Source organism: Leptonychotes weddellii, chromosome 11 (genome assembly GCF_054177405.1).
Source record: "Leptonychotes weddellii isolate Sample4059 chromosome 11, ASM5417740v2, whole genome shotgun sequence".
Taxonomy (NCBI): Eukaryota; Metazoa; Chordata; class Mammalia; order Carnivora; family Phocidae; genus Leptonychotes; species Leptonychotes weddellii.
The window spans coordinates 34,744,303-34,759,359 of NC_138379.1; the positions used below are offsets into that span (position 1 = coordinate 34,744,303).

General features: G+C 41.2%; 2 protein-coding genes across 4 annotated transcripts in view; both read left to right on the top strand.

The window, feature by feature from the left end:
- UEVLD (UEV and lactate/malate dehyrogenase domains) overlaps positions 1 to 8,640 on the top strand; it is a 45,818-nt gene extending 37,178 nt beyond the window's left edge. For all 3 annotated transcript variants that reach the window (XM_081798500.1, XM_081798499.1, XM_081798498.1), the window contains 3 exons: positions 3,160 to 3,223; positions 5,601 to 5,724; positions 6,530 to 8,640. In XM_081798500.1, the coding sequence (XP_081654626.1) occupies positions 3,160 to 3,223; positions 5,601 to 5,724; positions 6,530 to 6,697 (356 nt within the window). In that variant the 3' untranslated portion in view covers positions 6,698 to 8,640. The remainder of the gene's footprint in view (positions 1 to 3,159; positions 3,224 to 5,600; positions 5,725 to 6,529) is intronic.
- A 2,930-nt stretch (positions 8,641 to 11,570) lies between these two features.
- The window catches only part of TSG101 (tumor susceptibility 101), a 40,941-nt gene continuing 37,454 nt past the window's right edge, over positions 11,571 to 15,057 (top strand). Inside the window, exon 1 of the mRNA XM_006746731.3 lies at positions 11,571 to 11,734. Coding sequence (XP_006746794.1) covers positions 11,693 to 11,734 — 42 coding nt within the window. The 5' untranslated portion in view covers positions 11,571 to 11,692. The remainder of the gene's footprint in view (positions 11,735 to 15,057) is intronic.

Below are 15,057 nucleotides of genomic sequence, written 5' to 3' on the forward strand. Positions count from 1 at the left end.
TCCAAAGCTGTGCTTTTTCTTGCTGTGACTTAATTAGAAAGTTTATCTAAAGCATTTAGTACCGTGTCTAACACAGCGTAAACACTCAGTAAATGGCAGTTTCTATTACAGCGATCAGCAAGACAGCGATGAATAGAAACTTGGTGAAAAGACATGTAAAACTACACTTTGAAGTAAAGCAACATTAGGATTTGGAAACTGTTCTAAGAATAGCAGGTGTGCAAATAAAATTAATCCTCATCAAGTATTTCAGAGACAAATGACAGCTACAGCCTGGGGGGAGGAATACATGACATACAAGACCCTTTAGGATTAGTTTCCTGCTTCCCTCCCCTCACCAGCTTCCTCTTCCGCTATCCTGCCAGGCACTCTGCTAGTCATATGGTCAACTTGCAGTTTCCTGAATGATTCACGCACTGTCATGCCTCCTTGCTTTTGCACCTGATTCTTCCTTTCCCTGAACATTCATTCACTTGGCTAACTCCTGCTCACCCTTCCAGACTGGGCTTGAGTGCCGCCTCTCCCAGGAAGCCTTTCCTAATTCTCCAGGTTAAGTAAGTTCATGCCTCTAGCATAACTGTTTTCACACTGTGTTAGAATTGCATATTTACCTGTTTACCCCACCGAACTGCAAGTTCCTTGACCGTGGAATGACCTTAGTAAATGTGTTTTGAAATGATGCTCATACTATCTTGTTGTAACCAAAGGTCATTCATACTATGCCCCCCCCAAATTAGATAGCAGAACATATACTTTGGAGCTGCTATTTTCGGCTATGTTACTAACATCACATGTAAACTGCAGATAACTCCTTCAAATGATGGTTTAGAAATCCAAGGGTTGGATCTCAGAATAGACTGTTAGGTCATCTGCTTTGGGCTTCAGTCTTACACAAGGGAAGGTGTTGTATACAATGGAAAAGAGTTTCCCCATGGTCATTGTTCATTAAAATTTTGGGGGCCAGAGGATTGCTGTTCTTGAGAAATGGAGCCAGAAAGATAAGGATTGATTAGCTACAGTATTTGAAAGGGCTCCCTAAAATAGGTTGGACATATATTTAGGAAGTTTGAAGGGCTGGGCAGTAAGTAAACAAACAAAATAAGTCCATCTAAACTTAATTGAAAATTCTAATGACTATGTCACAAGCAAAATTGAACATAGTGAAGCTTTCTCCCTCTCACCATTCTTTCCTAATGGCTCTTGGAAGTCAGGATTCAGAGAGGAGAGAATGAATGTGATATATACATACACACACTCATAATTAACTTTCAGATTTTTGTGCCCCTTTCTGAGTCTTCTCATTCCTCCCTTGTCCCTTTTATTCATTCTTCCAAGGTCTGTAAATGCTGTATTTCACTTAATGGACATTTCCCCCAATTTTCTATCTATTGTGAATATACCAATAATGTACAGAAATTTTTTTTTAAAGATTTTTTTTTAATTTTTTTTTATTTATTTATTTGAGAGAGAGAGAATGAGAGACAGAGAGCATGAGAGGGAGGAGGGTCAGAGGGAGAAGCAGACTCCCTGCCGAGCAGGGAGCCCGATGCGGGACTCGATCCCGGGACTCCAGGATCATGACCTGAGCCGAAGGCAGTCGCTTAACCAACTGAGCCACCCAGGTGCCCCCAGAAATTTTTTAGAAAAAAATTCATATATAACCATTCTGTCCAAGTAAAATATATTTTAAAAATCTCTTAATCTGCCCACATTTATTTGTATTGTTTCTATAACAATTTTTTTACTCAACATAAAAGCTTTAAAGATTTATTTATTTATTTGAGAGAGAGAGAGCATGCACGCAGGTGGGGGGAGGGGCAGAGAGAGAGGGAGAAGGAGAGAAGCAGACTCCCTGCTGAGCATGGAGCCAGATTGTGGATGCTGGGCTCAAGCTGACCCTGAGATCATGACCTGAGCCGAAATCAAGAATCTGAAGCTCAACTGACTGAGCCACCCAGGCGCCCCTTAATATAAGAGCTTTTAAAATTTTTTCATGTCTTTGAATTTAACTGTTGCAAGTATGCTTTCCTCTTTGTTGATATAATTTTGGATTATGCATGAAGTCAGTTCTGCATCATCTCCTGTGTATCCTTTACCACAGTAAAAATACATGTGAGAGGACACAAAAGAACACATGGTCCCTGTCCCCTGCAAGCTTATCATCAGTTTGAGGAAGAGATATCTGGATACATATGGTGTCCTTTGTTGCTGACCCATCACTAAATGGCCTAATTTTGAATGCAGTTTGGAAGACATATCTTGGGGCGCCTGATGGGACAGTTAAGCGTCCGATTCTTGATCTCGGCTCAGGTCATGATCTCAGGGTCATGAGATGAAGCCTCGTGTCAGGCTCCGTGCTCAGCGGGGAGTCTGCTTGAGATTCTGTCCCTCCCTCTCCTTCTGGACCTGCCCCCCTGCACTCTCACTCACTTTTTCTCTCTAAAATAAATAAATCTTTTTTTTTTTTAAAGAGTTACAGCTTAAATATAGTCTTATATATCCAAATGTATTTTGTTTTGCCTACCCCAGTACAGATCTGTATTAAAGAATGTCTTCACACAGATGAGAAATAGATGAATATTATAAGGGTTTCAAAATGTTTGTGGCAATTTCTATTTAATATTAAAATGTGGTGTAAACATCCAGTTCATGCGCAAAGCTTTGAATTTTTGAGTTGTTTTTGTAAATGATGTAATGAGACGAAATGGTAACCCAAAAGGTCCTCATAGCAAACAGGACCCTGCCTCTCTAACAGCTGTGGAAATCTAGCCAAAATAGGTGACCAAATTATTCCTCACCTGGTGAAAGAAATTAATCTCAGTGTGTTTCCCAGTGGAGCAAATGCCAAGTGCTTGCTGCTGAGGAAAGAAAGCTTTCTACTTGGACAGTAAAACGGCCCTCGTAGAACTGGTGTTGATGAGAGAGCACAGGGAAGGAGGCTGAAGATAGGCTCTGAGGATCATGCTTTTGGGGGCGTTGCAACTCCCAGGCAGTAGGCACAGCCTACCCAGTGCCAACAGTGGAAAACTGTTTCTAGAAAAGGGGGAAAGGTGTTTAAAGCTTAATACAGATACCCTTGACTGCAAATGATCGTTTATCACGTCTTAATCCTAAGGGAGTTGTTAGCAACATATAATTAATTTTTCCTTTAATTTTTAGTGCCCACGTGGGGTGGCCAAGAAGAAGTAATGAGTCCTAACTCTCAGGTGCAGTTGTCCAACAGGTAACACTGAGTGTCGATTTGCATTTGCCCAGTTGAAAATCGTGTATTTCGTAGCTACCATAACAACTGTTTACACAGCATGCCCTTACCAGGCTTCTGCAAACAAAACTAGCCAGTATGGACAAGTTCAAAGTACAAGAGATCAATGCTTTCTAGTCTCTGATTTCTTATCTGAAAGAAGATCCAGGAGGGCTTTGCGAACTTTATTTCAGATACACTATGGACAGGTAAATGGTAAAACAGGGTTCTTATTGATAGTCCTTGATTTCCTGCTCTGATGAGTCAACATCTGAGGATATTAAGAATTTTCTTAATGTGGAAAGAATTTGTATCACTTAAATTTAATACGGGGGCGCCTGGGTGGCTCAGTTGGTTGAGCGTCCGACTCATGGTTTCGGCTCAAGTTGTGATCTCAGTGTCGTGAGATCGAGCCCCACGTTGGGGCTGCTTGAGATTCTCTCGCTCTCTCTCTCTTTCTCCTTCTGCCACTCCCCCGCTCGCAAGTGCTCTCTAAAATAAATAATCTTAAAAAAATAATAATGTATTTATTGATACATAAATACATTTGGAAACCAATCTAATATGAATGGATAAGCCATATTATAAGTTCAGGCAAAAATAAAGTGTAACACATAGATCCTTGTGTCTTTTGCCTTTGGTCAGACACCTTCCGAGGTCCCTGCCCTATAGTTTGTACTCCATGCACCGTGTATTTTTATGCCGTCTGTTGTCTCGCCATCACGTAATAACATACATTTCTGCAGTTCGGTGGAGACTTTTCGCTTTTTAAACATTCAGCTTAAGACTCTTAGCCTGTAACAACTGGAAAGAATATTCTGTTAGTGAGAAGAGTAGAGTGTTATATAATCCCTTCTATAATTTTTTTTTTTTAGGATTTTATTTATTTGACAGAGAGAGACACAGCGAGAGAGGGAACACAAGCAGGGGGAGTGGGAGAGGGAGAAGCAGGCTTCCCGCCGAGCAGGGAGCCCGATGCGGGGCTCGATCCCAGGACCCCGGGTTCATGACCTGAGCCGAAGGCAGACGCTTAATGACTGAGCCACCCAGGCGCCCCATATAATCTCTTCTAATCTGATTCTCTACATAATCCTACATTTATAAGGAAGAAATTATAAAAGGAAGAAATCCAAACATGTTTAATTTATATCATTTTTATTATTTATAAAGAGAATGGGGGCGCCTGGGTGGCTCAGTTGGTTAAGCGACTGCCTTCGGCTCAGGTCATGATCCTGGAGTCCCGGGATCGAGTCCCGCATCGGGCTCCCTGCTCGACAGGGAGTCTGCTTCTCCCTCTGACCCTCCCCCTTCTCATGTGCTCTCTCTCATTCTCTCTCTCTCAAATAAATAAATAAAATCTTTAAAAAAAAAAAAAAAAAGAGAATGTATGCTGTTATAAAACTTCATATACTACAGATATCTATAAAGTAGAAAGTGAAAAGCTGGGGGGGGGGGTCATCCCACTCCCCAGAGACAACCACTATTAACAGCTTAGTGTCCACATGTCCAAACATTTTTCCAGTGCTTATGCAAACATTATTATTTTTATTATTTGTATAATAATAGATATATGCTATTCATATTACCTTGCAACTTACTTTGTTTCCTTAATAATAAATCTTGGACATTTTTCCATGTTGTACATAGAAGTCTACCTCATTCCTCTCTGGAGCTATACAGTACTACATTTGGATAGTGATTTATTGAACCAGTCCTCTTTTGATGAGTTGTTTCCAGAATTTTTGCTGTCTCACACAAGGCAAACATGCATATATATTTGCATATTTGCGCATATTGCAGTGGAGTAAAATCCCTGAGGAAGAATTTCTAGATCAGATGTTGCTAAATCTTCCTCCTAAAAGATTATATCACTTACCGCTCTCAACAGCAGTTATGGGAATGCCTGTTTCTCTGTAGCTTCTCCAGAAGTAGTTATCAATCTTTTTAAATTTGCCGATTTTGATAGGCAACACTGGCGTATTGTTTTAACTCACATTTAAATATTAGTAGAGGTGAGCTGCTTTTTATGTTAGCCATTTGTATTTTCTCTGTCAACTACCTGCCTGACATTTTTAAAAAATTTTTTATTGTTATGTTAATCCCCATACATCATCATTGGTTTTAGATGTAGTGTTCCATGATTCATTGTTGCCTGCCTGACATTTTAAGAAAAGTTTAGTCAGTAGATTATCTGTAGGCTTTCCTAACAATTGCTGTATAACACTTATTTCTGAATCAAAAAATATCTAATTAATACCTTAAATGGTATAAAACTAAATGTACATACTTTGTGAATTTTCTGAGATTTTTTATTTATTTATTTATTTATTTATTTATTTATTTATTTTTGGTAACCTAGAGCCATGGAACTGTTACGGGTAAAAGGCCAAAGATCCTGGTCTGTTGGACTGTCGGTAGCTGACCTGGTTGACAGTATTGTAAGCAATAAAAAGAAAGTACATTCTGTATCAATTTTAGCAAAGGTAATTTCTGTTTTCATACTTTCATCATGTTTTTAAACTTCGCAATTATTCGTATAAATCCAGAAAAAGTGTTACTCTGACTGTACCTCAGGGGTCTTCAGTATCACTGGTTTCGAGAATGACACACCGGAGGAGACAGTTCGGTCTAAGCCCCGTCCTGCTTGGTTATGGGAAGCCTGGACTTCTTCCAGGTTGCCCCTCCCCCCCATGTAATTTTTGGGAAGCCTCAACAAACATTTGTGTATTCCATAAAGTTCTTCTGGTTGTCATTTACCACACCTCTGCCAGTCACGTCACCCCAGACTGACATGCCAGCTCGTCTTAGCTGCTCGTCCATCTGCTTCTCCAGTTCACTTTGTCCTTTACCACTTTATCCAAGCATAGAGTCCCTAAAGCACAGCTAAGACAAGGCACACAGGCTTAACCACATTATCTTGAAAACTCTGGAATATCAGAAGGGAAATAAAACACGGAAAGGGAAACTTAAAACAGGTTACCGTATGTGACGGGGTCCCTCCCCAGGGAGTCCACTCTGACCATCTTCTCTCAGCCCCCAACCTGCTCCCCATCCTGCAGCGGGCTAGCGCCCCACAAAGCGGCTGTCTCTGACCACGTGCTTCCTGTCTCGCACACATTTTCTGAAACAAGCATGAGTTTAGAAATTAAATGAACACAATTTTTTTTTAAAGTTCAATTCGTATCTGTTTATAACAACTAGAAAAGCAAGGAAGTATCCATATTTATGATATTAATTTTTTGCAGTGATTTAAGCTCTATCATAATCCCTTTTTTTTTTTCATTTCAGGGATATTATGGTATAAACAGTGAAGTGTTCTTAAGTTTGCCTTGCATCGTTGGGACCAGTGGCGTATCAGATGTCATCCAAAGCACAGTGAAGGAAGATACAGTGACCAAGAAACTCCAGAGCAGTGCATCATCAATCCATGGTCTCCAACAACAGTTAAAACTTTGATTCTAAAGTTCAGTTACCAGAAGGGAAAGGTCATTTAATTTGGCCAACATATATGGGGTTGAGAATTTCTGTTTCTTATTACTTACCCTTACAAACTGCTTGGTTAAGGTAGACGGTTTCCGGTTAGCTTTGTAATTTGAATCCTTAGGGAGTGGGGCAGTGGGGAGAGATCTGATTTTCTGTGTTGCTCTTGAGCTATCTAAACTGTTCTTTAAACCTCCAGCAGAAGTAGACATTCATCTACAATATGCATCATTTAAATTTATGGATCCTCAACTAAAAGCACATTCAGCACTTTGGGAATATTTTGAAAGTATATATTTTTAAAAGAAAGTGACTCCCTGACTGTTATAATAAACACGATAAGCTGAAGGTCCAGTATTGATTTACAGAATCTGTGCTAGGTGTACTTTCAAAAGATCCCCAGCCTAAGGTATTGTTTCTTCTTTAAAATATAATTGGTAGTAATGGGAAAGCATTTTGTTTCCCCTCTTCAAATTAATTAGCTACCAAAAAAAAAAAAAATTTTATGTGCACTTTCAAGTAGTAAAAGGGCAAGTGAAATTTTTTAATATTTGAAGAAAAAGTGTAGTTAAATTTCCAGTGGGACTGTCCTTTCTGAAATTTTTTATAACCCTTTCTTGGGGTATATAATAGATCTCCAACATCTCAAAAATCCACTATACTACTAGTATCATAAAGAAATGTATATTTTTAGTGGAAATAGATTATGAAAAAAAAGCCAAGCAATTTACCTTAAAGCTAAAATATGAGGCTTTCTTAAAAACCATTAGTCTTAAGGAGAAGAGGTTGGATGGACTGGCTGTTCTGAGCGAACCTTTTTACCACTCCTGAAGAAATGATTCAGAGTCCGTATGCCTTTATGGGTCAGTAACAGTATCTTCATATGTGAAAGATAGCGCATTATTACAGATGCAACACACAACTAGTAGTAACAGCTAACGCTGACACTTCTATTTCAGGCAGGGTGATGAGCACTTTATTATTTTATTGAATCCTGAAAATCATCCACTGCGGTAGGTTCTGTCATTTTATAGAGGAGAAAACTGAGGTTTAGTGCCCAGGTGTCACAGCCCAGGGGCACTTATCCACACAGCCTCTTCTTTTTCTAAGCAGTAGAAGGACGAAAAAGCCTAACAGCCAAAATAGTAAGCACAAGACCATAAAGCTGGGATTCTATACACTACAGAAGGATTACCTCTATTCTCATGTAGGGGCTGGCTTTCTTTGTTATCCCAATATAGTTTTTTGAAAGATGGATTCCCTGACTTCCCAGACTTGCCCTCAGCAAATAGCAAAGAGGAGTATGCACTGAGATAGGTGTTTATTTATTTAGTCACAGGGTACTGACTAGAAGCCTACAGCACACCAGGCACTGTACTGGGCACCGCAGATACACGGGTGGGCCAGCCGGGACTAGGCACAGCCCTCACTGTCCGTACAGTCTAGTATGGGAGACATCGTAATCAAATCTCAGAAATAAATGTACAATTCCAAGTACAGTAAGTACTGCAAAGTTGTCCCAGTTGCTCTGAAAGCACGTAACAGGCAAATCCAAACCTCGTCAGAGAGCTAGGAGCCAGGCGGTTTGTAAGGGCAGACACATCCCTGGTTAGTACTTGGATGGGAGAAACAGTGAAACTAATGCCGATTTAGTATAATAATAATGGATGCTTATAATGAGCTTAAATCATAAAGTGAAATTATACCGTGTCCCATGTTTGAGAAAGTATAAAGTATTTAATACGTTTGGAAAGATTCCCCGTGAGAATTACCTGGGCTAAAAACCTTGGGCATTTGAAGAGATATGTATTAGTTCTGTGTAAGTTCACTACATTGGGTAGATTATTTTGGTGTTACTCTTAACAATGTATCCTCACTATCCTGTTGCATGAAATACGGAAGTAAAACTGAAAGAACCATTTCTTGTATTTTTTAAACTAGCCTTTTCTAATATCTGTGATCTAATTAGAAATTAGATAATTTCTACTATCTAATTTCTAATACGCTCTTGAATAATAACTTTACTGCAAGACATTGTGTAATAGATGAATTACCAAGAGTTCACTATATTAATTATAAATGAAGGTCAATGAGGGAGCCTGGGTGGCTCAGTCGTTAAGCGTCTGCCTTCGGCTCAGGTCATCGTCCCGGGGTCCTGGGATCGAGCCCCGCGTCGGGCTCCCTGCTCGGCGGGAAGCCTGCTTCTCCCTCTCCCACCCCCCCTGCTTGTGTTCCCTCTCTCGCTGTGTCTCTCTCTGTCAAATAAGTAAGTAAAACCTTAAAAAAAAAATGAAGGTCAATGAATGCAATATAACAAATACTTACTGAGCATCCACTGTTACTCCAAATACTGTGTTAGAACATAAGTATTCAGAGTTGAGTAATTGTCCTTGCCCTGCAGAAGCCCACCATATAGACATAATTCTCTCAGTTATTTCCTTCAGTGTTGAGTATTACCGGTCATGTAGGTTCCATATGTAAGTCAAGAAGCCGTACCACCACTACCTCACTGTGATTTGGTGGTAATTGCCTTTCACGGTTTTTTTAACTTTCACTGTTTCATTTTTCCAAAATCATGCATTGTCTCTTCTTGTCATGATTTTTAGTGGGGCTTGGATTAAAATGCTTTGATTTTGTAGTGCAGAGATAAATACTTGATATTCCAATTTACATCGTAGCTTTCCTTAAGTATCAAGAACAATGAGTAAAATAAACTTTGACTTTAAAATCACCAGAAGATGCCTAATTTATTTAAAGAGTGAAAGAAAATTTATTCAGATTGAGGAGAGTTTCTTTCATATAATTGATACAGTACCCAGCACATTTATTTCATTTTAAGTGGCTTAAGTGCAAAATTAAGAGACTGGCTTCTGTTGTTTTCAAGCTTTTATTTATTTATTTATTTATTTTTTTAATTTTATTATGTTATGTTAGTCACCATACAATACATCATTGGTTTTTGATGTGGTGATCCACGATCCATTGTTTTCGTATAACACCCAGTGCTCCATGCAGTACGTGCCCTCCTTAATACCCATCACTGGGCTAACCAATCCCCCCTCCCCACTCCCCTCTAAAACCCCGTTTGTTTCTCAGAGTCCATAGTCTCTCATGGTTCATCTCTCCAATTCCCCTTCCCCATTTTTCCCTTCCTTCTCCTAATGTCCTCCATGTTATTCCTTATGTTCCACAAATAAGTGAAACCACATAATTGACTTTCTCTGCTTGACTTATTTCACTTAACATCTCCTCCAGTCCCATCCATGTTGATGTAAAAGTTGGGTATTCATCCTTTCTGATGGCTGAGTAATATTCCACTGTATATATGGACCACATCTTCTTTATCCATTCATCTGTTGAAGGGCATCTCGGCTCTCTCCACAGTTTGGCTATTGCAGACATTGCTGCTATGAAAATTGGGGTGCATATGGCCCTTCTTGTTTTCAAGCTTTTAAAAATTACTTCCAGCAAGAAAACTTTTTGAACAATGTATTACCTGCACTCTCCCAATTGATAAAAGCACAGTTGCTCTGAGGGTACTTCTGAGTAAGTTGTGGCTTTAAGACCAGCCTGAAAACTGCTTTGCTTTTAAGTGACATAAAAGAGGTGCAGTGGACGGGTGTCTGCGTGGCTCAGGTTGTGATCTAGGGGTCCTGGGATCGAGCCCCACGTGGGGCTCTCTGCTCAGCGGGAAGTCTACTTCCCCACCCCCTACCCCACCCCTGTGATCGCTCTTGCTCTTGCTCTCAAATAAAATATTTAAAAAAAAAAAAAGGTGCAGTGGAAAGATAGATTGCACTATAGTTTGGTTTGACCGGAGCTGTATACTTAACTAACACATGATGTCCTTATCAAAAAAAAATACCTATTGGGATAGCCTGTGCCTGTGTGCTGGCAATAATTTAAGATACTTCCACATGGTTTAATTAGGCCCTCTGTGTTTTTGACTTCACCTAGATGCCAATTTAGAAAAGAATTAATACCACAGTCTGTTCCTCATTAGCATTAAGCTAACATCATCCAAATGAACATACTTCGTATCATCAAACCCAAGTTTTACAATACCTTGAATGACACCGTGTGCTTATAAAACTGGTGGTGAGTGCAATAATGACTCATACAAATGACCATGAAGAACTTCTTTGGGTAGTAGAAATGCAATTAAGATCAAGTCCCTACTCTTGCTCTGTACAAGGATGAGGATCTGAAGATGAGCCTGCCCTCAAAGATTTGTACTTTGATAGTGGCCAGGCCAGTATGCACGTGTAGAGCAAGGTAGAATGCTGCGTGTATTATGATTTATGGCTAGGAAGAGAGTTTCTGACTTAGCGGAATGGTTTCCCAGAGAAGAAATCATCGCCCGGTTTCCTGTGAAACCAGGGCTCTACACTTCGCCCTTGTGGATGTAGTATGAAGAACTTCTATGCTTAAAAAACAAAAACAAAACCTCATAATCAGAGAGACCCTAGGCATCATCTAACGCAAGCCTCCCATCTCCGAGTTGGGAAAAACTTAAGCCCCAACTACAAGTGCACTTGCCTTCTATTATCACAAGGGCAAGTTAGCCGCACAACAGTTTTCTGACTCCCAGCCCACATGATGAATCGGTCATTAAAGCTCACAAGCAAAACCTTCCTACTTCCCCTCCCTGCACCTGCTCCGTTAGTCTAAGGCAACCGTGAAACACCTGCTGATCTTACCCCATTGCAGGGTTTCGACCCTCGCAACAGGCTCGGCCTGAGGAGAATACCCCACCAGGTGCGTCGGAGCACACACCGCTCCCAGCCTGTCGCTTACCCCGGAAGTGACGTAAAGGAAGCGGACGCGCTGGCCTGGTGGCCGACTTCCTGTTGTTAGAGGCGGGGGGGTGGGGGGCTGGTTACTAGGTGTGTGATTGTGTGGGGCGGCCAGGGGCGGCCCCGGAGCGGCTGACCCTCTGCCTGCGGGGACGGGAGTCGCGAGGCGGCCGCCATGGCGGTGTCGGAGAGCCAGCTCAAGAAAATGGTGTCCAAGGTGAGTCCTCGGCGCGCTAGCCACAGGCGCGCGCCCACCACTCCCCTTGGCGCCCGGCGGGGCCTGGCCGGACTCAGCCCAGCGCGGTTCCTCGGCCGGCCGGAGGCCCAGTGCAGTCCTCAGGCGCCTTTGCGGCCCCAGCCCCGAGATGCCTGTCGCCTTGTGCCGGAATCCCCGCTCCGCGGCCGGGGAAGGGTTGGGGGCGGCGGTCAACAAAGGCGCGGAGCCGAGGCCGCCTGCCACCTGCCGCCCGCCCTCCTCTCTGCGGGTAGTTTGGAACAGTCTGTGGGGCAGTGTAGTTTTCGTCCTAGTTTTTATAAACACAGAGAGGGGGTTGGACTTAATTCTCCGTCTGAGATAGTCCTCCACTGCTGTCCCAGTGTAGGGATCCGTCCGCCTTCGCCCTTCCGTCCCGGCCCCCAGAGATTGTGTCCTTTTCAGTTTTCTGTTTCTCACACAGCTCAATACCCGACCCGCGGAGGTCAGTTAACCGTTGGTTGAATTGGTTCAATTAAAAGTAAAAATGTTCAGAGAAGCCTAAGTACCAGTCGCTCACTACCTCAATGGAATAAATAGAATTCATGACAATTTCAGGGACTTTTGATTTTCTAAGAATAACCACTTTTAATTGTATGCTTCTTACAACGCGAACTTGTTTGCTTTGAACCTAATTTATAATCTTTACAATTCAAGACCAGTGTATTTTTTTAATTCTTAAAAAGTAGATAGGCATTTTACATTTTAAAGCCATGAATTATTTTGATCATTACTTTAAATGTGGCACCTGGTAACAGAGTGAACTGGGTGATAGTGGGGTTTTTTTCAGTTTACCAATTAGGAATAAGATGTATGTGAAGTGGTTGAGAGTTGAATCTTTTCCAGTTCAATGGGTTAGCTTTGGATACTTTTGTCAAAGCAAGAATGGTAGGAATCAAAGTAGTTTAAGCAATTTTCATTATTAATAAAACACACACTTGTGTATAAACTTATTTCTTTGAAAAATATGCAGTCCCTCTCCCCCGCCCCCCCCCCCCCCAGTAAAATCGTGCCTCTAGTCTGGTTGAAGAGCAAATAACCTCTAAAGAGGAAGTGGCAGTTTTCAAAATAAAGCTTCTCTTGATTGTCTAATAACTTCTAGGCTTCTTAATTTTCTTTTGATAAAGTAGTTATTCTTGATTGTAGAGGAAGTTTGGGGGAGCCCTAGTAGATAGTGGCTCAGGTTCATGTTGAAACATTTATATATCACTTTAAAAAACAGTACATTGTTTTACATATGATGTAACTGGAAAGTGTTCCATGCCGTTGTTTTTTTTTTTTTTTTTAAGATTTTATTTATTTGACAGAGAGACAGCGAGAGAGGCAACACAAGCAGGGGGAGTGGGAGAGGGAGAAGCAGGCTTCCTGCCGAGCAGGGAGCCCGATCCCAGGACCCTGGGATCACGACCTGAGCCGAAGGCAGACGCTTTTAACGACTGAGCCACCCAGGCGCCCCCCCATTTTTTATGTTTAAATTGATAGCATTAATATTAAGGTTTATGCCTTAGTCTTCCTATGTAAGGACAAGAATATTCAAATAATGGTTCTGAATTTTAAAAACCATGATTAAGTTTCCTAAACTTCCTGTAGCGGAACCTGCCTTCAAAGACAGACACGGAACATCTTTAGAAGATTTTTTTTATGTCTCCACTGCCTCCCCCACCCTCCAGCCTCTTTTACCCTAAGAACAAAAAGGGACATAAAGAAGAGGTGGGAGAGGATATTCTACCTAACTTTTGGTTCTTGGCCCAATATCTGAAAAACTGAGCCTCCTACAAGTGACAATGTCAGTTCTGAGTATCAACATCTTTTCTATCCGGCCTATGTTAGGTAGGAATAGAAAGTAGAATAATAAAAGCAGCTTGTGGAGTTCCTTCTTTCTGGTAGAGGGCTAGCTCTGGGTGTTAGCCTTTCAGTTGGGTTTGGTGTGATGTAGGAATTGTTAGCCAGGACCCTAGCCACATTGCAAGGGTGATGGTCCTTTACTCCTTATCTGACTGTGGGACCTCCACACGTATCATGGTACTTTGGGCCACCTGTTTTGACTTAATGTCTTTTTATTTATTTTGAGGTATAATTTACATACATTATATGACCTTTTTATATATTATTGTAATTTTTACCTTTTAGTATTATCTTGGCTTCCAGTTTAACTTTTAGTTAATGCCCTTCTCTGTCATCATTTTAGCAATTAACAGAGATACAATTTTACCACTAGTCCATCTTGTTTTACACATACAACTTTATGCTTTAGATTTTTCATGTAGGCAACTACCTGTATTCTTACAGCATTTCTAGAGGTGGAGTCACTACTAAATAGGTAGAAGAGAACTGACTCATTGACGATTGCTGTGCACCTCACACTATTTTAAGTTCTAAGGATACAACAGTGAATGGTCAGATAAAATACTCTTCTGCAATTTAAATTCTCATAGAAGGTAATAACAACTCAGTAACTACATTAAGTACTATGCTAAAAGGTGATAAATGCTTTGGAGAAGAGTAAAGCTGCAAAGGATAATAGAAAAAGCTCAGGGCAGGGAGATGGGATGGATTGCACTTTTCCGGAATAGTAAAGGAACGCCTTTCTGAGAAGATCTATTTGAGCAGGGACCTGAAAGAGATGAGGAAGCCAACTGGAACAATCTGGAGTAAGAACATTCCAGGAAGAAGGAAAATAAGTGCAAAAGCCTTGAGACAGAAGCTTGTCATGCGTGATAAAGGAACAACGAAGGGGGCTAAGGTGGCCAGAGTAGCATGAGCAAGGGGGGAAGGTAGTGGGAATAAAAGTGGTAGATTTTGGAGGGTCTTGCGGGCCACTTATGTAAGGATTTTGGCACTTACTTGGAATATGGATGGGAAGCCATCGATCTGTTTTAACTTTGAACAGTACTGCTCTGGCTGCTGTATTGAGACTAGACTGTAGAGGGTAAGCATGGAGGCGGAGGCACCTGTAAGAGACTGTTGCAGTAAGCTAGGTGAGAGGTGAAGTGGCTTAGACCAGTTTTATAGCCACCGTAGTAGTGAGAAGTGGTCAGATCTGGTTATTTGTGAAGGTAGAGTTAATAGGATTTTCTCACAGGTTCACTGTGGATGTGAGGAAGAGGGGCGTCAAGGATAATTTCAAGGTTTTTGTCCTGAGCAGCTGGATGTAGATATGGAAGAATGTAAGAGGAGTAGATTTGGGGGGGGATAAGCAGTTCAGTTTTGTTGTTCTTGTTGTTGTTGTTGTTTTAGATTTTCTTTATTTATTTGACAGAGAGAGAGCACAAGTCAGGGGGAGCAGC